The sequence below is a fragment of the Anser cygnoides genome, chromosome 12 (assembly GCF_040182565.1).
Source record: "Anser cygnoides isolate HZ-2024a breed goose chromosome 12, Taihu_goose_T2T_genome, whole genome shotgun sequence".
Classification (NCBI taxonomy): domain Eukaryota; kingdom Metazoa; phylum Chordata; class Aves; order Anseriformes; family Anatidae; genus Anser; species Anser cygnoides.
Window position 1 is genome coordinate 20,721,360 of NC_089884.1, and position 22,631 is coordinate 20,743,990.

The following is a 22,631-nucleotide window of genomic DNA, read 5'->3' on the forward strand; positions in this document are numbered from 1 at the left end:
TTAGTTTGTGATTTATTTTTTTTTATTTTATTATTTTTGCCAGCTCATATCCTGTTGCATGTTTGATGGGACTTCCACAGCAAACAGGCCCTAGGAAGAAGTCTTATAGCTTGTAATGAAAATTTTAACTCGGGTGTTTTAATGAAAACCTGTCAAAAGAAACTGCAGTTTGAAATACCTGATTTTCTGAATCCAGGCGAAAGAGCACAGAACCTAGCAATAAATACTGATCCAATACCCAGATTACCAATTGTCAGCTGCTGTATCTGTCTCTGTAGTAGTTCCTGCCTCACAGCATGCGAGAAGCAATGCATTAGTTTAGCCCTAATGAAACCAGTGAAGTGTCTTTCACTGAAAGCTGTAGTAAGTTTACATCACATTTGCCAGGAGCATGTACACTAAAAATTACTGTGAATCAGTTAACTTGTGCTAACATGTTACTCTGTGATAAGTTGTTGTGAACCAATTTTCTGATCTTCTGTATCTGTGAATGTTATTCTGAATTTTACTTAACTTTAGATGGTTATATTTGAGATGAGGGAATTCAGTCTCTTGCTGTTTGTGACTAGCTATAGGAAATCACATGAGATCAGAGCTCCCTTGTGTTAGCAGTAGTGCAGCCAGGGGCTTGGGATGTTATTTCAGTAACCTCATCGTTCTGATTTAAAGAATTGAGGGGAAAAAAGTTGCTGCTGAGTATAATGCTGTCAGGGGAATTATGGCAAGTTGGTTGGCTTGAGGTGAGAGAGGGAGGGAACGCAGACACCCTGACAGGACAGACTGTCTAGTGAACAAAACCAGTCCAGTCCACTTCATCAGTACATTTTTCTCAAGAAAAGTTGTCTTTCAGAGGGGTTTTCATGATACCAGCTCCCAGTTAGCTCAGGTTTTTGAAAACAATCACATTAAAACAGATTTTCCCAGTTTCTCTCTCATTCAGATGCTATGTATTGTATATATTGTATGTATAATTTTTAACTCGTTTCACAAGAGCGATCTGAATATCATCTGTGCTGCTCTGACTCTATGAGAATTTTTTTAACATGTTGAAGCAATGTTAGTATTGTAAAAGGAAGCATGAAAAATTGTGTGCTTTGAGAGATGTGATTTTTCTTTGCATTTTTCCTCTTGGTTAAGAAAATTATTTGTATATGAAATGAAGTTGTATAATAGACTACTCATATTAGTAATGTAGGAAGTAAAGCATGTTTTCCCAATATGTTGGCAGAATTATTCAAGACTAGTTGACCCTTTTGTAAATATGGCCTTAAGGACAGGAGGACCTTTGGATTTGTTTTTATTAGTTCAAATTGTCTAGGTCCAGTTTGCAAATCCAACCAACTTTTTAGCAGCACTTCAAGCTTTACAGTTGATTGGAGTAGTGCTTACATTTGGGGTCCTTATTTTTTACATTTCCCTTTGAAATTACTAGCTATTTTCGTGATTTCTATGAAAGATACTATTGAGCACGTGCAAAATCTTCATGTGGTTAGAATTCTGTATTTCATAGGCTAACAGAGTCCCTTTCTTCCACATTCTTGATCAGAAGACTGGAAAGTTTAACTTCTTCAAAGCAGAGGATTTGGGGTGTGCCTGGGGGAAGCAGTTTTATATATAAGTTCTGTAATTCCAGAGAAGTACAGAGAAGCACTTTTCACACAAGAAAGAATAGCTCCCAAGTGAGAGCCCTTTGTTTGTTTGTTTGTTTTATTTTTTAGTTTTAAGAGTGGAAAAAAAATCTAAAATGATCTTTGAGGCTACAGAAAGGCTTATTATGGCTGGACAGAGTACTGATCAGTCAGCCTGTGTCTTGGGTAAGGCATGGTGATAATTCTCTTAAATCACAAGAATGGGAGTCGGGATCTATAAGAGCACCTTGCATTGTTCCTCATTGACTTCTGCCTTGGCACAAATCACTGGTAAAAATTTCTACAGTGATGATTCAGTTTGGGTTACTCATTTGGGAAAACTTCAACTGCTCTATTACTTAAGTTACACATTATCAGTTTTGAGAAACGCAGCAATGAGAGCCTACCAGTTTCCCAGTCTGATAAATGAGAGTAATAGTGGTGACCAAGTGTGCAGGTCAGATGAGCTGTAAGTGTACATCTGTAAGGACTTAGACTCTCCTTTGAGAATTTCAGACAGAAGCTTCTATTAGAGTACAAAGTATTGTCATTATCTTTGTCCTTTATACATATTTAAATAGTACATGATAATCATCTCTGTGAACTCTTAACTATTCATAAAGGTGACTGTCAGTTAGAGGCCTGAACCAGTACTCCAAATCCAAATATTTAAAATGATAGATCATGTTGTAACCTTCTGAGAATTATTCATAACCTTTATGTAGGAGGAGTTTTCTTGTAAAAGGTAGGCTTTGTGGGTGACTAATACTTGGAGGATTTAATTGTTTTGTTGGTATAATAATAACCAAATTTGGTGGAGAAACTTTGCCAATTGAAAGTTTTCTTTAGAGTTCTACCTGAGGGAAGAGCAGGAGGCAGGGAAGATGAAGGGAGATTGAACCCCTTATCTTCATCCTGCCTCGCATAGCACCATTGGATCATGAGGTACAGGGAATCCCTGCAACTACCACTGTGTTGACTCCGGTTGCATCTTCAGGTACATCCTTGAAAAAAGCTCAAGGAAGTGTATGAAATTAAAGTAGTAATACGTAAATAATCTAATTAAAGTAGTAATATATAAAATAGGTGTCCAGTCTAGGCCCCTTTCTTATCAGCCGTCAACTCAAAACCACATGCTTCTCAGCGGATACCAGATGCAGGCAATCACAAATACCAAAAACCTCATGTGGAAGAGGCAAAGCAGAGGCCATGAATATGGGCAACACCTTTCTTCTGGTTAGTAAGTATATCGTGCGTCTGTGGGGTCTCTGCACGTTTTCCCAAGGGCTTGCCAGTGTGAGAGCACTGCCTGATGTCACAGGTGGCTGCATCCCTTTTGGTGCTCAGCAGGCCTTGCCAGTCCAGGAAGGAGCAGCCCATGTTTCCATGCACCAACAGGCAATTCATGCTGATTGAGGGAAATGCTGTACTCTTTCTTTTAGTTTATTTTACCCTTTTTGTATGCAGAATATTCTTTGTTAATCTTCCTTATTTATTTAAATGTTAATTGGTCCTTGTTAATTTGGTTTTCTGTGCTGAAAGCCAAGGTCAACAATGAGTCCTTCCATGTTAGCTCTTAGCATGATTACAAGGTAGTGGAGTGCATCTTAGAAAAAAGTAGCAAGAAACCTTCCCCCTGTTTTTAATGTAACCTTTGTGTTAGGTAGAGGTTTGGAGGTGGAAAGAGAGAGAGAAGATCTATGTTCAACACAAACTGAAGGGTCTTATTGATTGAAAGGGACTGTTAAGTTAAAAGACAGTTGTTTTGAAAGCAAAATATCACTTGACCCCAAAGAGACAGGCAATTGCAGCCCTGAGGTTAGGTATAACAAAAACACTGGTTTTGGTATGGGAACGCTAACAGTAGACCTGAAAAAAAGATTTTCTTTTTCACTTCTGTTTGTATGTGAAACTTTCAAACTGCTGCTTTTGTTACTCTAAGAGCAATCTCTTCTGAGAACACCCTTCTTTTTAGTTGCAATGGCCATTTTATGAGATAAAAGTTTTTTTTTTTGTTGTTGTTTTTTTTCCTAAAACAGATTCTTTTCCATGGGGCAAAACAAACAGAGCTATCATAACACTTTAAATAGTAATCAAATATGTTTTGCTGTTTGTATTCAAGAGGGTGGAGAGGTAACTTGACAAGATGAAAGAAGGAACCAGATTTGTGTATTCCCTCTGTCCCCAGTAACAGGTATAGAGTTTTAGAAAAGACTTCAAGGCGAGAAGAAAAAAGCATAGAATATACTGTTATGGTGTTATTTTTGTCTTTCATTTTTATGACAACTTATTTGTACTTAAAGGAATCTTTCCAAAGAGTTAAGAAGCATCATTAAATAAAGACTGTGAAATGTGCAATATGGCTTATTTATTTAAATGTTAATTGGTCCAACGAACACTTCTAATTAGCTCTATATTTGCTTAGCAAAAAGTTTTACAAATTCCAATTGTGAAAAGCAGCTATTTTGAGCTAGTAAGCATGTTGCAGAATCAGCTATGATTTTTCTATAGTTCTCAGCCCTTGAAGGCACAATTTAATTTTTCATGTATGCATACTAGCAACGGTAAACACTTGCGAGTGTAAAGAACCTTCTTTAATTAGCTGCACAACAATTAAAGGATTCACAAACTAAATTGAACCCTGTCTCTGTGCTTACTAGCTGAATTCTACCACCTGTCACAACAGCACTTTGTTCAATCTGTTATGCAAAATCATTATAGCAATATAGCTGAGGAAAAAAAAAAGAGAAAACAGCAATTATTTCTTACTTTTCTCTTGAATGGGTTATTTTGGGTTATACTGATGTCAGGTTCATTGAAGCTAACCTTTTGAAATCTGTAACAGCATAATACTTACATGGCAGGCTTAGAATAGCTGGAAGAATATTTCGTTTTACCCTTTTAAGAGCAAGTAAGGCACATCCTTAAAGTACAGTACTTTCTCTGATCATTTGAAAAGAAAAACCAACTGTGCTAGCTCCTGCAGCAGCCTGTTATTTTTCTTCGTCAGAGAAAAAAATGACCAACATCTAATAGTAACATAGTCTTTTATTATTAAAGCTTGTAAACTAATGTGAAAACTAGGTTTAAAAACATCACTGGCTTTGTAAACTAGGGAAGAGTGGCACTTCTAGCTTCCTGTTCTGCCTTCTGACATTTGTGGTTATTCTTCAGCTCCTGAAGGTATAGTAGTTGATAACATAAAACTTTGACTATACTGGACTTTATTTACTTATTTATGTGCTAATTTTATTTTCCTTCAAGCAGAAGTGCTTGGAAATGAAGAAGTTTTATATTTGTACAGAAAAGCCTCATCTCTTTCTGATTTCTGATTGCACCCCTCTCCCCAGTGAATATGGGGGCAGTAGAAGTCCTGATGGCCACCACACTTGGTCGGAGTCAACCTCCTGACTGCAGCTGGAGAGCTCAGGGTGTACCCAACATTAGGCATCATTTAAGCCACTCTTTCTTGGTGGGGTGGCCCAGTTAGCTGCCCTGCTCTGTTGTCTTCCTGTTGATTTCGTGTTGAATATAATTGGAGAGAATAGGTGGAAGTCTGAAACTTGTTCACAGAAATGCAAAAGGCCAACTGCTGTAGGAGGGCCTAGTGCTAAGCAGGAGGTCGAGTAGGGCTGGAGGGGATGAGGGCACAGAGCCCTGGTTTTGGTTACCTGCCTGGCTGTTCCTTAGTGCGGATTCCCGCAGGGAGCACTCAGCTGTATCTCAGAGCTCTGATACGCTTCTCTGATTCTAGTTAAAATTCCCAGTGAAACCAGAGGTGAATTTTAGTTGTGTAAGGAGTGAGACTGCGTTTAGTGAAGACAACCTGTTTATGTTTCTCTTTATTGTGCCCCGACGGCTGACAGGAATGTTCCTGTTGCTGCCAGCTTTCATGCAGGAGGGGTACAGGTATGTTTTGTGCATACACTCACCATAGCTGACGAGCTGAAAGTTAAGCTGCCTGCTGACAGTTTCCTGAAATCATATCAATAACATATTGTTAGCTCTTGTGATTGAAGCTAAAAGAGTCTGCTGTTGGATAAAGGATACATGATACGGGTGTTTCATAAGTGAGGGATATAACTGAATAACTCTGCTCATTCAAAGTACTTACTTTTTTTACAGTATAATTTTTATACCATTGTCCTTTTAGAATATTTCTGGAAAATCTAGAAAGAGAACGAAGAAGTTGTTTAGAAACAGCGTTATTAGCTTTTTTTTTTTTGGTAAAAAAAAAAAAGTCACTAAGAAAATAAAACCCAACAACCAAAATCTGAGAAAGGACTTTTTTTTGTGACTTAAAAAATAACAATAAAAAGTGAAAAATGAACTACAAGGAAGCCTGATGTTTTGATTAAATATGACTTAAATTCTGAGATAATCTTGCACTGAAGTATGAGAAGCCACAATTTGCTATATACATTCCCATCATACTTTCTCACATCAAATAATAGCTGGTCTATTCAAAATTAGTAAGTAAAGGAGAGAAAAATCATTTTAATTAGATATAAATATCAGTCTCTATATAAGCATAGGTGGAAGGCACTGGAAGTCAGTACAACAGAAAAATGAGTTTATGCTTAGGGAAATGAAGCAATACAGAGGTTTTTGGGGAGAACTGAATGTTCTCAGCTTTGGGGCTTTTGGTGGTGAGTCCTGTACAGTGAGGAGCATTTGGATGTCCTGTGGCAAGCAGTGGGAGCCCACTCCCTGCCTCCCGTGGCTGCTTCCTTGAACCTTTCCCTTGCCATTTGTCTGGCTTCGTATTTTGCTGAAATTTTCTAGATTCATGCAGGTTTACAGCAAAGATATGTTAATCGCCAAATAGCCTTTCTTGGATGTTTATGTCTAAAAAATAGCTACTTCAGAGTATGATTTTGCAAATTAATATCAAGTGAAGTTTTACATGAGCTGGAGAAAGTGAATTCAAACTGCTCATTTGTACAGGCTATTCAAGAGACTTGAAACTGTCTTCCTGAGAGTTGGTTATGTTTATTTGCATGTTGTATCCAAAATCCTTGCAGTAAAGCACTCAGTCAGTCACTGGGGCTTCTCAGCTGCCCTCAGCCTGTTGCAGGGCCAAAGCCTCTAGGGATGCTGTCAGTCACTGGAAGGAGTTTGGTCAGAGCTGCACTTGGCCAGCACTGCCTGTTAAGGATATATTGCAGTTAGTGGAGTCCATCTCCCTACTGACTTGGCAACCATAATTGAACTTGCCAGTGTCTGTCATCCCATGACTGCATTTATCGGACTTCCTTTGTCAGCTTGGTTGCTGCTCACCTATCAACCATGATAGGTTGTCTTTCCAGCCATGGGCCCAGAATATTGCAATTAACATCAAAAATTTTTAAAGGATTTTTTGTCCTGCAGATAGCTTTGAAATATGTTATTGTACTTTTCTAACATTCCTCATCCCCCGTATTCATCTTTCTGCTCTGTGTCTGTCAAGTTTTCGGTGCCTTTTCTATTAATGATCAAAGCTATTGTGCCAAGATAAAATGGGGATACCCAAACAGTGGTCAGAGCTAAGCTTGTCAGGATCCTGAAGGTCATGCTGCCATTGTAGTTAAGTGTGTGTACTGTTTTACCATAATCAGTGCTTGCGTCTTTGCTTTCTTTGATATATGCACTATGTGGCTTTCTGTTTCCTGCACTTGACCTCGCGGCGCAAGGTAGGAGGAAATTACCTGTTCTTTTAACTGCTCATACCTCCCCGAATTGAAAAGTACTGCGAAGATGTGACCCTTTTTTATGTTTGTTTATATGACATCATTGTCACTTCCTTGGCTTAATCACAGAACTGTTACGACTGTTTCGCACCATTGTTCAGAGGAAGAAACAGTGTTATTGTGAAGCAGGGTTATCTGTCTCAGACAGGTAGACATAATTTAAAAAGCAGCAAGGGAAATACGGGAATATATCCCTAACTCAGTTGCTTTAAGTATAGACAGCCCTGTTCAGGATTGTATTTCTGCTCAAGAAGCCCTCAGAAAGAACAGTGTGATTAGCAGTACTGCAGATAGAAATATATATTTTTTCCTTCTCTGAAATTACAGTCTGAAAAAGAGCTTGTTCTGTGCATATTTCTGACCTTGGGGTAGATATGATTATAGCAGTTACAAAATCAAGCTGTCGGTGTCGTCGCTGTGCAGTGACTGCTAACCACACCTTCTAAGTCTAAACCACTTATCTCAGTGTGAAAGCATCATGTGAGGTGCTAGGTGGCTTCCAGAGCTACCAGCTCTGTGTTTGTGCTCAGGGCAGGGATCAATTAATAAAGTTAAATGACAGCAGTAGAAATATATCAGTAAAAGTGTGCACAAACCAGAACACCAAAGGATAAAGGAGATTTGTGTTTTTAGAGTTTTATTTTTATTGAGTGTTAATTAAGAGCATTTTTTCTATTGTTAGTCTGAGTTTGTGTTGAGCTTCCTTATCTATCTTATTCCATTCAATTCTGCAAGGAATTTGCTCTTTCTACTTTTTCTGGAGAGCACGAAGACAAGAAGCACCTAAGTAATGTTTGCTTTCTTTTTCACTCATCCACCTGCCTCCCAGCATTCTCGCTTCTTTCAGCTTCATCTTTCACCTTGATGAAACTGAGGCTTTCTCAACATTATCCTCTTCCTGGAAATTAGTATTAAAAATAACTCATTAAAGCCACTTGTATCAAAGAATGACTGTGACCCTTTAAATTATGTCTTTTCTTTTTGCCACAAAGTCCATGCGCTATAGGGAGAGGGAAAAATAAATCAATTGGGGTGAGGTAAGAAAGGAGAGAAGACAGAAACTGGAGGTAGAAGGGATTAACAGCCAAGAATCTCAGTTATTAACAACCAAAATAGCCCTACACAATATTTTAACCAAAAAATGTTATGCTGACAGGTCCATCATGAGTTAAAAAAACAGTCTTTTCAGCAGTCAATTATGTTTGATAAAAGAAAGCTATCTGGCGTACTGGACTAAGCAATGGGAGTCAAGAGTCCTGGATTCTGTCCCTGGCTGCTTTACAGAGAATGAGCCATCTATTTAAGTCAAGATACATGGCAAGATTTTTCCTAAGTGAGATGTGGAAATGATCAGTTAAGGATACTCATTGCTACAGTCCTGAAATTCAGTCCCTTTCTGGCCTAGGAAGCAGATGGGTACTCTGCTGTTGGGCAAGTTACCTCTGAGTTGTTAAGTGTTTGTATTGACGTTATATTAAGCTGTTGACTATTTCTGTGCTCAGCAAAGGAATTTGCAGAAAATGTCTTCCCCTCCTCTCGTTGTGTTGATCACAGTATGCTTTGATGAGCCCATGATGCTTGGAGCTTTACAGAGCACAGGAGTATGGCCTGACGTGAATGACTGCTTGGGACGTCTGAGCAACACAACGCTGCTCTTAAACTCTTCCCAGTTGCGTAGAGTAGCTCTTTATACTTTCTATATATTTGTGCATGGGGGAGCTTTTTTCATGTAAGCTTGATGCTCATGTAAGTGCATGGGAGCTTTTTTTAGTTTGTCTTAAATATACTGACCTGAAAGAAAGGAACAATTTATCGGTATCCGCTTATTCTTTCCTCTTCCTTGTTCCCAATTCAATGTTGTTGGAAGTAAAATAAATGCAGTTGTGCTATATATGAATTTTGACAGTATATACTTCATCACATATGATCTCTTTCATGTGCAAAAGGTTATGCAAATTTAAGAGTTTGAATCTTTCTTCTTCCTTTTGAACTCTTGACCAAAATTAAAACATTTTCTTAGGCATGTACTTTCTATGTTGACGTCGTCACAGGTAACCCGTGTGTTCAGTGATGCATTGTTTTGTCCACTAACTTAATAGTATGCAATTTGGAGCATCCTTAATTATCCTACAAACCATTTTGTGATAATGAAACCAAATATGGTGTAGACTTGGCTGACATCTCTGTGATATTATTGGCATACCATATATTTGTTTCAAATGTAAATTGGTTACTGCTTTTTCAAAATATTTACTCTATTAAATCTATACTTGAGACATCCTTTACCCTCTCCACCAAACCTGTTATAAGTATTATTCTCATTTTCCTTGTTCTACATGCAGATAGGGTTGGATATGAACTCTGTAATTTGATGGAAAAATAGGCTAACCTTGTGGTCTTTAAGTCCTAAAACTACAGTTGAGTGTGCAGTATCTTTCCATATAACTAGGTCTTTTGTTCCACTAGAGAAAATTACTTAATTTGTTAGAGAGTTTTTTTGTTTTGTTTTGTTTTTAACGTTTAAATGCAACAGTCTTTACCTGATAGACCTGGGATTGCAGGAAAGTGATTAGTGTGAATTAAAGGATCCCTTTGACATATGACTAAAGGGCAGAATTACTTTGTTGTTGTTGTTGTCAGTCCCACTTGTGCAATTTTGTTTCTCTCCAGACCAGATTTCCAGCCTTTTACATAAAGTTAAAGTCTAATAGGACAATATCCTTCTTTTTGAAACTCTTGCTATTCGGGGATAGTCTGTTTCTGCATTTTCATTAGGAATGTGTGTCTTTGTCCCTTGAAATCCATCTATTTATTGCAGTGACACCTACTGCTGAGAGAGCTGATCCGCAACAGGATCGGTTACTGTTAAACTTGGCCAACAAGCAGCTCCTGACTCAACCAGCAGATGTTTCTGTGGCTCGGGTCAAAGGGAACTTATGGGCTCGCATTTTTTTCCTTTACTCCTAGCATTAAATGCCAGGAAAGTTAACACTAGGTACAGACAGTTGACCTGACCAGTAGCAGGAGGAACTGAACCAGGGCCCTGAGGATCTGCAAAGACCAAAGCATTAGTCTGTTGAGCCACTGTGCTGGCTCCAGGCCAATAGTTTCAGGCAACTGACTATCTGATTGCATGCCTGGATTTTAGTAACGATTTTACATACTTATTTGATGATTTGTATCCAAGCTTATGCTTCCGACAGGTGCCCTTGTGAACAAAATCTCACTGGGCTATCGCATGTGAATATTTCACAATCAATCATACTTTGATCTTTGGGACATATGTGCATTTGACATTATATTTAGTTGTGTGCAAAATCTAAATCTAAGCCTTTGTGAAATGAAAATAAAATCGTCAACCCAGCATTACACTTTAGGATTTAAATTGTTTCAAACTATGATTTGAGTTCTATAGCCTTAACTCTTCTTTCTTCATCTCTTAGTAATCAGTGCAGAGGACCTGATCCACCCGTCCTCCCCCAGCTGAAATACACTGCCTTTTATTTGGAGCTTGCCTCTGTAAGGAATGCAGGATTAATGGTGTCAACATTATGGATATTTTAGTATTATATAATGAGTTAGGGTATTACAGATTTCCAGTTTGGTATGGTGTCCTCAGATGAGAATGGGAGATTCAGAATTCATTTCATACTGTAAAAATGACAAAAAATGAAATAATAAATAAGCTTTGCAAAGACTTCCAGGCATTTTATTATTTTATTTGTACTGCATGATACTAGAGTAGATTGTTAAAGACTTAATTTTAAGGTTCCTTCAATCTGAGGCAGATGCCAGTTAGATTAATTAAAGTGAATGATCAGATAGGAGCTACAGAAGATTGATCAAATTGGAGAGAGTTTAATCAGTTGTATACATTCCAAATTACATGAAAATAACAAATTTACTTTTAAAAATGTTATTTCTAAAAAAAACCAGCTTTAGTTTAATGAAGCATTCCACAAATTAGGCTCCCATTTGAATTTAGGTATCACTCTTATCTTTACTTTTGTCATCAGGAAAACACTAGGAAAAAAAAAAGAATAAATGCTTATAAACTAAAAAATAATTATCCCAGATGCAACCAGTGCTTGGAAAAAAGCAGGATTTTTTTTTTTTTTTAACTATTTTTTTTAAGCTACTGAACTTTCAGTACCAATCATTTATCTTTCTCTTCTTTGGATCTGACTTCTTAAGTATATGCAAGTGAAATAGAATAAATAAGAAGGAAAACAGGTTTTGCTAAGTCACATGCAAAGTAGCAATAAATCAAACAGCTTGTCTGCATTCTTCTAATCTTTCTATTCTAATCTGTGAGCGAGATTTATAAACGACCTCTCCTCTCCTCTCTGCTAGTCTTCCTAGATTGTGATCACAAACAGTTCACAGTCCTCCACTCCATGGGTGCTACCAGCTAAAGACTGATCTGGTGATTTATCTTCTACTGATCAGTTGTCAGTCCAAAACGCTGTGCTAGCTAGAAAGGAACCTACAGTGGTAACAGGTATTTTAGAAAGCAACTGTCTTTTTAGTTTGGACTGCAAGCAGTACAGCCTCAGCAAACAATTTTGTCTGTTAATGACTTTTGAAACTTTGAAATCCCTGTGCTAACCCTTCTTTAAGACATAAAAACTGTTGTGGAATGAGTTGGCTCTGTTGTTACTAAAGGAGTACTTTGTTTTGAAATCAATAAGCAGCTTGTTTAAATATCAGCACTACAAAGCAGCTACAGTGGTGTCGGATGCCTTCCCTGCTCCCTCCCCAGCAGTCGGACTCTGGCTGGGCGCTGAAGATGGGTGCTGCTTCGCCCACGCTCCCAGCCTGAGAGTGGGATCAGGGTCGCTTCGTGCAGATTGTGCCGGAAGGATGGTTTGCCCCAGGTTGTAGTGGCGGTTTATTGTTATTATTATTATTATTAATAATAATTATTATTTTTTAATTCTACATAAGCTTTGCAAAGACAACAAAACCTAAGTGTGAAAAAGTGATTAATAGTAGTAACTAATTACCAACTTAGCCTTAATAATAGCTTAAAACCACAAATAGATAGGACACGTTACCTGTAGGCTAACTTTTTTTTTTTTTTTTTTTTTTAGCATTCTGTTCCACTCCAGAAACCATGTATTTCCTTAATATAATTATGTTATACCCTAAGGAGCAGGACACCTACTTAACCAACCAAAAATAATAATAATAATTTAAAAAGTGAAAAGAAAAAAGGGGAAAACTACAATGAACTCAATGCAGTTATTCTATTTTACATAAGTACAAATAGGAATAGAATCTGGCCTAATGTTTATTTCACTTTATCAGATTGGATAATGCTGTCCTGGTGGCATTAAATACAGCTGATCTCTCTCCTTCCTTTCCATGCACACATGTTTTTGTTAAAATTTAACTATTTACATCTATGTCTCTTAGTATTGCCTACAAATCAGTCAAAGAAGAGTAGGTCATCTGTGCTGCTCTACTGTTTATATATTAATCATCTGGCAAATAAACCGCTCAGTATCATACCCACCTCAGTAATATTTGTGATGTAATTTGTTTGGATGCCCAAATGTCACCAGCGTTGATTGTAAGAGATGAAAAAAATGTACTTGCTCAGCACACCAAGCTCTGGGCTAAAATGTAAGCATGAAATCTCTGGTTTATTTTTGTAATAATGTTTACAGCTGTTTAATGACCCTGAAAGGGTTCAGTAGTCTGGTGTTCTGTATTTCTTAACAGGAGTGTATTATGCTTATAACAGCCTTAGTTAAACAGTTTCAGCTACAACAATAAGGACAATATTTAATAAAAATTCTATATATATTCTGAAGTTTCTCAATGATACCTGTTTACGAGTTGCTAAGAACTGAAGCAATCTGTATTGGAGTATTTGGAATTTATCAATGGACCACAAGATGGTGTAGATATATGTGGATTTTTCTAGCTGGAAAGATAAATACCAGGTCTGTATTCTGAAAGCATAAGTAACAGTATGTGTAACTAACTGCTCAGAGGATCAGGGCCAGAGCGAGCTTGTCTTTTAAACACGTGAGCTTGTAAAGCATTACTTTGCTTACTGAACTGTAAATCTTTTAACTAACCTAATCTAAGCTATAATAACAGCACAACAGTGTTTTTAAAATGACTGTTTTCTCTACAGCAGTGAAGAGGGAAATGCTTTAGTGTGTGTCCGGTAGGAGCGAGCAGGTGTAAATGAGAGCTGAATGTGGTCCATCTGTTTACAAAGATAACAGGTGTGTGGATGCATATATGTACAGTTATACAGATATGTGTGCACATGTTTGCACGTGTGTGTAGGCATATATTTGTATTTCAACTTTTTTATTCTACTTGTTATATTTTTTTTCCTTCTCTGTTTCCAGCAAAAGGAAGTTGAGCATCTCACATTACTTTAGTGTAGTTGTGATGACAGGCATTTCTGGTGTCATAATTGGTTTTAAATTCCAGTAATCCATTTCAAATAGTTAAATAAAATCTGTGTGTTCAATTGAAATGGCTGAAGTCAGAACTTTCTTTATTGATATCACAGAAAATACTCTTGAGGGCAAAAATGTGAGTCAAATCAAAATAACTATTAGTATCATCAAAGGGACTTGAATGTCTCACTGTACCTTCATGTGGGAGATGAGAGAGTATTTTCATAATGTTGAAAATTTGTTGTGAATTTCATAAGCTGAGTACCCTTGTCATAGAAATAGGAAACTGTATGCTCTACAGAGTAAATGGCTGTCTTCTGATGGTTCCTTAGCTTCTTATGGAGGGCTCAGTCCTGCCCTGTCCCGTGCAGTGTGACCTGCACTGGGTTGCAACCTGGATGTATGCCACAGGGCGAGTGAGGATGTGCCTCTGGCCGGAGAGGATGGCTTTTGCTGCAGGAGTGGAGGGTTTGTTTAGGTTAGGAAGGGCAGCCCGTGAACAACTGATACCAATATGCTCTGTATGGTGCTGAGTCTTGGGGGACAGTGTTCTTACAAAACATTTGAGATAATTAAAGGTCAAAAAGGGACTATACAAATTTCAACAAAGACATTTTGAATTTCTTAATCTCAAATTTTATTTGCAGTTGAGTTTGTAAACATATATTACTGCAGAGAACATCGTGCTTCTGTTCCCAGTGCAAGTGATGGCAAAACGTGCTGTGTTTTCCTTATAAGAGAGATCAAAATCAGTAAAAGAGTGTAATAGACTATATATTTAAAAATAGAAAGCTAGAGATTTCAGCATATTCAGGAAAAGCCTGTAAGTGGTCCTGAGTGTCTGCTCCTTTTCTTTTTTATCAAGTAGAGGAATGGGGAAATTACAAGTATTCTGTTATTTTTCAGTTTTTATGCAGACAAAACATTTTATCACACTCCACACAAACATGTTGTGTATGAACTGAACAAACATTATTTTTCCATCTGGAAAATTCTGACTTTTCAGGAAAAAGTTTTTGGGGAAAAAACATTTTGGGCAAAAATGTTTGGATGCTAAATGAAAGTTATGATGTAGATTGGGAACTTCGTGAAGATTTGGGTACCTGCAATTCCAAATTGAGTGCTTGGGCCAAGCTGTCTTGCAGGGTTTCAGCTTTCATGAAAGTTTATAACCCAGCTTTCTCCTGAGCTCTTTCTGGTCCCAGCAGTGTGCTGGGAAATACCGTGTAGTCTGTCTGCAGATCCTGGCCTGCAGAGGACAGTGAAGGTAGGAGGCAATCCCACCACCACAGTTATAAATTCACAGCAGCACTTATAAACGGATATTTCCAGATTTTTTATTTTTATTTTTTGAATACCTGGTGTGTTGGTTTGATGAGGCAAGAAGGAAAGGACATAATGAAGGAAGATGTGAAAATACTTACTTTGTCAAAACACTTGAAAAGATGTACTGTTTATCTGTTAAAGGGTAATTTTCAGGTAAATTTTAATGAGCTCCATTCAGGTTTGCTTCAGTGTTTTTAACATTTGAGAGTTGGTGTAGAATGGACAGGGTGAAATGGCACATCAGGCCAGTCTGAAGAGGACCATTGCGTCTATAGAAAAATTTGGGGGGAGGCAGAAGGACTGCACAGCTGTGGTCATCTCTGTTGATGCAGAAGCACCCCTGCGCTCCTGAGTGTTGGGGAGAGCGGCCAGGTCCTGAGAGAGAGCTAGAGCTGGCAAGAAGAGGTTAGGCAGTGACCACTGTGACTTTTCTTTCTCTGGACCTGGGGCAGGAGTTTGAGGAGCTGGAGGTAAGCCACAGCAGAGTTGGGACCTAGAACTGCAAGGCCTGAAGCAAGAGAGCAGGAGTTAGAGGCTCACTGGGGAATGAAAACCCCTTGCCCCACCTGGGATAGCCCGTCTGGTCATAGATAAAGGCAGGGATGACGGATAAAGAGGGAGAGAATGAAATTGCTATTTTTTTTTTTTTTTAAGAGAAATTAGGCAAATTAGATTTGGTTATCTAATTCATGGTGGAATGATGGATGAGGAGGAATTTTATTTCTGTCTTGCATGTGGATTGGAGATGAGATTTTGGTAGGTTTTGCTGTGAATGGGCTGAAGGATACTGAGAGCCTGATTTACATGACAGCTGAACAGCAACAGGGTCCCTGGGTTTCTAAACACAACCAGGAATTGCAGGAGGAGAGATTTCATATGGCAGTATTTTGAATGTCACGATTATACTTTGCAACAAAACCAGGTAGAAGTGGGGGGGAAAAAACGGTTGAGGGCCAGAGGCAGGAGACAGGAGTATAAGAAGTGGGGGCGGTGAGGGTATGAATACAGTTTAAGTGAAGATCTGTAGCATTTTGAGATTGCAGTAGCTGGATCCTAGAAACTGAACAGCTGATCAGAGTATGTGGTACTTAGAGGTGGTTGTTTCTCATTAAGCAGAGGCTTGCTGACCTTTCTGCATATTTCATCCAAAAAGTATAAAATTTCCACTGTCAAAAAAACGTGTGTCAGTCAGGCTCCCCAGAATTGATCCAATATTACTAGTTTTTAAATTAAAAAATATGGGTTTGGTCTTCCTTTTGATTTTTTTTTTTTCAACTCATCCTACATTATATGTGTATGTATGTTTCGTGGGGGACAGAAAATAGAAAAAAAAAATAGGAAAAGTTATCATATTCCAACTATAAATGCTGTTGGTGCTTTAAAAGTTATCTTTGAAAAAGAGCCGCAAAATAACCTGAAGGATCAACCACAATTCCCTTCCCTGGTCCAAATAACTACAGGTTTGAACTGATGCTTAGGGTTAAACGTCAGAATTAATAAACTCCATTGGGATCTGTCAGCATTTCCAAACTTAGATAGAGCATAAAATGCTAAAATTAACTACCCAAACCTTCCTAAGCATGTAAAGATACCAGTTCCCATTGAGGTCAACTGAATAAATGAAATCTAGGCTGCATTTTTCAAGCTGTTATAGAATAATGACAATCTAGAAAGACTTTTCCAAACCCTCTTTAATATATGTGCATGTCTGTACAAACAATAAATTTCTTGAATTTTTATTCTGTTGTTTGCCAGCATGCTTTATTTAAGTATGGTGAGGAGAAATAGCACTTGTAGTATGTAGAATCCAGACAAGAAGTGGATTTCTGTATTTTTGTTTGTTTGTCTGTTTCTTTTTAAAGGAAGTGGTTAGACAGATATTCAAAATCTTGGTCAACTTCAGGTAATGGCAAGCCTAAGCACTACACCTCTGTCAGATGCTTAGCTAATACTTTAGAACATGAAATTAGGCTTGTTTCAAGTGTTAAGAAAACTTTCAAAAATGTTACAATAATGTGTTTTTATGTAGTCCTATTTTGAATGATTGTGGTGTGATGTACAGAAAATCTGCATGGAAACCATGAATTTGATTTGTTTACTATATGGCCTTGGGTGAATACCTGGCTTGACCATGTTCCCCTACCTTTGCAAATCAGATACTTCAAGCCAAACTTAGGTGCAGTCCTATAGTTTATGCATAAAAGCCTTTTCCTTTGGTATACTTCATCCCATTAATATTTTTATAAATATTTGAAAGCATACTAGTAGTGGGTCCCCAACATGAAACCTGAATCTTAGCAGTGTTAGTTTGAAAGAGACCTGTTTATATCTGAGCAAAATTTTGTGGCTCATGTTCGTCTTTAATACAGGCATAAATATCGATTTCCCCCTTTCTTCATGCAAGATCTGCATTGTATCACACAACCTCATTCATCCTGTTGAGGACCAAATAGGTCTCCTCTTGGAGACCACCCATGCCTGTTTTAGGCCCTGATCCTGTGAAGACTTAAGCATGTGTGGAACTTTGCTTTCAAGAGTCATCCTTTGAAGTCTACTGGACTACTCCCATGAGCACAGTTACATGCATTTTAAGTATGTGCCAGATTTGGGCCTCAAATTATCTAGCAAGTGGCCTCTATGAAGCAGCCTGAGGAATGGTGTCCACCTGGAGTGTGTGTGCAGCCTTTGTGGAAGGCATAGTGAGTAAGTGCTTTTCGCTAATGCCAAACAGAAAGTTCTCCAGATTAATTATTCAATAACATATAGAATTTAGTTATTTTACTAGTGAATTATGTGTCAAATCACTCCACTGAACAACAAAGATACTAATTGTGTTCTAATATAACCTTATAGCTTCATATTTTTTGAGAGTTATTAGTGTAAAACTTTATAATTTAAATAGAATTTTATACTTTTCTTTCTGTGTAGAGAAGTGGCAAGGGTGGAAGATTGTTGTGGACAATTATGCAGACCAGAACAGAGCACTTGTGTTCAACAAACAGCTTTGAATTCTAATTTTCTGCAATATACATAGTGTGGGTACAATTTGTAGTCATTAATGTGTATTAGGAAAGTTATTAAAATTCTTAAACTTGTTGAGGCTTTCCACAACACCTTCCCCAGATTTTAATTGGTTTTATCTAGTTCCATAAGAGAGCTCTTTAAAACAAATCAAAGTGCCTTAAATCACGTCTTACCCATCGAAGGACAGAGATATTCCTCTATAATCTGGCAAGTTTTCCTAAGAAATGAAATCTGAAGGTTCTCAACGATGAATTGAAAGACTTGGCAGAAGATAATTTATGTGCTTTTTGATGGGCTCAGTTTCAAAATGACAAAATAACAATGTTTTGTAACAGAAGGGTTAAATCTTAATCTCAGAGGTTTACAAAGCTGCTAGTCGCAGTCTCCTTAAAATTTAATATACCTCGTTAATGCTTACTTGCAAACACTGAAGGATTTTTATGATTATAATCATGTGTTACAGCACCTAGTACTGTTTCTAAGCAGCATACTAATCAGCTTAATGAGATATTACTGCACTTTTTGTTGACTAAAGCAAAATCCCTTTTATTGTTCTAAAGCTTGTCCTTTACTTTATTTTTTCCCAAAACATTATCTTGTTTTATTGTACACCAGTAAATATCATACCATCTTTTTTTGTCAAATCATAAAACTATCTTTCTCATTGTAGAATGTGTAATATATTGAATATGGTTAATGGAACTGAAAGTTACAAATGGATTTCTGTTTTTTTCTCTGTCTTTTCTAATGGAAATGGGAGAGATGCATAACATTTCTTTTTCTATAGATTTAGAAATGTAAACAGGTGCAATTTCATAAGAAGACAGACAAGGGGATGGTAAAAGCCTATGCCCCTTCTGTAATAATTAGATTTTGAAACTGTAGCGTATTTTAAAATAGTAGTTAATGGTTATTGGTAAACATACAGAGTGGTGAAAGCACATACATGATCACAATTGCATAGCACAGTTGGCATTTAATACACTTTTTATTGTTTTTACACTAATTCCTTTGCATTATTATGAGTAGGTAGAACATGAAATGCAAATTGTACGTCAGTGATTCAATGCTTGTAACTCTTTCACAGTCTGAATCTAAAATATCTTCTGATTTTCAGAGATGGAGGAAGCTAGTTTGTGCCTTGGTGTCTCTTCAGCTGTGCCAGAAACTGACGCCCATCTCAACAGCACCATACTCAATGGGCAGTATTCAATGAGCCAGAAGCTGCACCAGATCACTTCCCAGCTCAGCCATGCCTTCCCAGAGCTCCAGAACAGGCAGAATCCAGAGGAGAAGGCATCTGCACCACTAGAAGACAAAAGCCACATGTCCATAGCAAACCAGCCCATCAGCAGTCAGATGGCACTGTTAGCAAACCAGCTCAACAGGGAGGTTGACACCAGTTTAAATGGTCGTGTGGATCTGCAGCAGTTCTTAAATGGACAAAACCTAGGGATTATGTCTCAGATGAGTGATATAGAGGATGATGCCAGGAAAAACAGAAAGTACCCATGTCCCCTCTGTGGGAAACGCTTTCGATTTAACAGCATCCTGTCACTACACATGCGCACTCATACTGGAGAGAAACCATTTAAGTGTCCATACTGTGATCACAGAGCAGCTCAGAAAGGCAACCTGAAGATACACCTGCGTACTCACAAACTTGGAAACCTTGGCAAAGGTCGTGGAAGAGTCCGAGAGGAAAACAGACTTTTACATGAGCTGGAGGAGAGAGCGATTCTTCGGGACAAGCAGATGAAGAGCAGCCTCTTGCAGCCACGACCTGATGTGAAAGCACAGCAGCATACCCAGCCAATGCCTCTTGCAAACTGCAACTTGTCTGTGCCAGCTAATCACAGCACACCTGATATTTCAAACCCTGTTCCCTCTCCAAAGCCAGTCAGCATCCAGGAAGAAGTTGTTGCTCAGACAGCTGGGTTCAGATGCACGTTTTGCAAAGGCAAGTTTAAAAAGCGAGAAGAGCTAGACAGGCACATAAGGATCTTGCACAAACCTTACAAGTGCACCCTGTGTGACTTTGCTGCCTCGCAGGAGGAGGAACTGATCAGCCACGTGGAGAAGGCTCACATAACTGCAGAATCAGCACAGGGCCAGGGCTCCAATGGGAATGGGGAGCAGTCCACCAATGAGTTTCGCTGCGAGGTGTGTGGGCAAGTGTTTAGCCAAGCCTGGTTCCTAAAAGGCCACATGAGGAAGCACAAGGATTCCTTTGAACACTGCTGTCAGATCTGCGGGAGGCGATTCAAAGAGCCTTGGTTTCTTAAAAATCACATGAAAGTCCACCTGAATAAGTTATCAGTAAAGAACAAATCTCCGAATGATCCTGAAGTACCTGTCTCCATCAGCAGTATGTCCCAGGAAGCTCATGCAAACTTGTATTCAAGATATCTGTCGTGTTTGCAGAGCGGATTTCTTCCTCCCGACAAAACAAGTTTAAGTGAACAAAGTCAAATCTATAACAAAGGAGATATGCCCATGAAAGAGAAAGAAGTCTTGGGAAAACTCCTTTCACCCATTTCTGGCATTGGCCACAGTATTGCTGAAGGGGATAAACATTCTTTATTGGGCTGTCTCAATCTGGTGCCTCCTCTGAAATCCAGCTGTATAGAAAGGTTACAAGCTGCTGCCAAAGCAGCAGAGATGGATCCAGTAAACAGCTATCAGGCCTGGCAGCTTATGGCAAGGGGAATGGCCATGGAACATGGCTTTTTGTCTAAAGAGCAGCAGATACAGCGCAGCCATGAAGACACTTTGGCAAATGCTGGAGTTATGTTTGATAAGGAGAAGCGGGAGTATGTGTTAGTAGGAGCAGATGGCTCTAAGCAGAAAATGCCTGCTGATTTGGTTCACAGCACTAAAATGGGCAATCAGAGAGACTTGCCAAACAAACTAGACCCTTTAGAAGGCAGTAGAGATTTTTTGTCACATGGTATGAACCAGGGACTCGATTACAACTTACAAAGTCATGGAAACGTAAAAGAAAAGCCAACTGAATGCCCAGACTGCGGAAGGGTTTTTAGAACATACCACCAAGTGGTTGTGCACTCCAGGGTCCACAAAAGAGACAGGAAAGGAGAAGACGAAATAATTCAAGGTAGTCTTGATGAGCGCCGTGGGTCTGGCAGCGATCAAGAGTCTCAGTCTGTCAGCAGGTCGACAACACCAGGGTCCTCTAACATTACCGAAGAGAGCGGAGTAGGTGGGGGTCTCTCGCAGACGGGGAGTGCCCAGGAGGACAGTCCACATCCTTCCTCACCCTCCTCTTCAGGTATGATGACTTCTCCTTCCCTCTTTACACTGAAAACATAGTAGCTATATTTGAAATCACAGCAGCAAAGTCATTTATGCATTCTCTTGTTAGGTCGGTTTTCTAACAGTCCACAGAGACGCGGTGTTATATGCCAGAACATCTGTGTTTGGGTTCCCTCAATGCCTTCGAGGTTAATTCTTGGTTCATCCTTTTTCCCCTCCAAGGGCAGGTTTCCTAGCCTTTCAGCTGTCGCTTCAGCCATGCCACCGGCAGCCGCATGCAGGGTCTGTACGTTCATCATTAGGAATGTCACTGCAAGGGCCTCTCCCTCCAGGCTTCGGAAGTATTTTTTTCCTCCTCTTCTCTTCATGGTGTCTATCTTGCGGGCCATTCCTTTTCCTCTGTGAAAAGGGTGAGGAAAGATGCCTTCTTTGAGCTCTAGCTCAAAGAAATATGATTAATACGCAGTGCATTGGCTAACCTCTTTGATTGCCCTTATTCCTACAACTATATCAGTTACTTAGCTGACATATGTACTTGAACCTGGCCACTGGATTGATTAAGAGGAGATTCAGATTGCTAAATTTTTGACAATCTTTTAACTTATGTGCACATTTTAACATGTATGAAACCTTCTGGTTAATTCATATCTATTTGAAAATACAAGAAAAATAGAAATTGGACTGAAACATTTTAATTGCACTGTATGTCATGTTAACTTGCTGTGTAAAAAATACCAAAGCAGATAATATTTCTTTGGAGATGTCTATAAAATATTGAGCTTCCTGGTACAATTTTTAAAGTTACTAGCCTATGACTGCTGAAATAAAATCTCCAAGTAATAACAGGTAAGATTCCTGGCCTCATCTATATTTCCAAAGTCACTTACTAATGGATAGTAAATTGAAAGTTATATCTTCAGCCCTTTATAAAGAAAGCACCTCACTAATACTGTAATCATTCTGCAAGCCTAACAACAGAGGAAATCATGCCATAACAAATACTCTGTTACTAATGGCAACATTGATTTCTGCAATCAGCCATTAAGTCTAGAAAATGAAAGACAGTTTGAGGTACCTTAAGGCATTACATTGCCCACTGTTAAAGAGCTGGTAGCAGGCTGTTGAGGGTAATTCTTTTTATTTTTTTCCCCAGTTTCGATAAATATTTTAGTATTGGAGGCAATTCACTGTTACAGTTATTAAGTATATGCCAGTTTATTTTTGTT

General features: G+C 38.5%; 1 protein-coding gene across 21 annotated transcripts in view; it reads left to right on the forward strand.

Moving 5' to 3' along the window:
- Positions 1 to 22,631, forward strand: part of ZNF536 (zinc finger protein 536) — a 343,101-nt gene that overhangs the window by 141,014 nt on the left and 179,456 nt on the right. For 20 of the 21 annotated variants that reach the window (XM_048073316.2, XM_048073327.2, XM_067004235.1 and 17 more), the window contains one exon: positions 19,250 to 21,421. In XM_048073316.2, the coding sequence (XP_047929273.2) occupies positions 19,250 to 21,421 (2,172 nt within the window). Of the gene's footprint in view, positions 1 to 12,113; positions 12,235 to 19,249; positions 21,422 to 22,631 lie in introns of those variants that run through there. The other variant, XM_048073334.2, reaches the window with a different exon arrangement.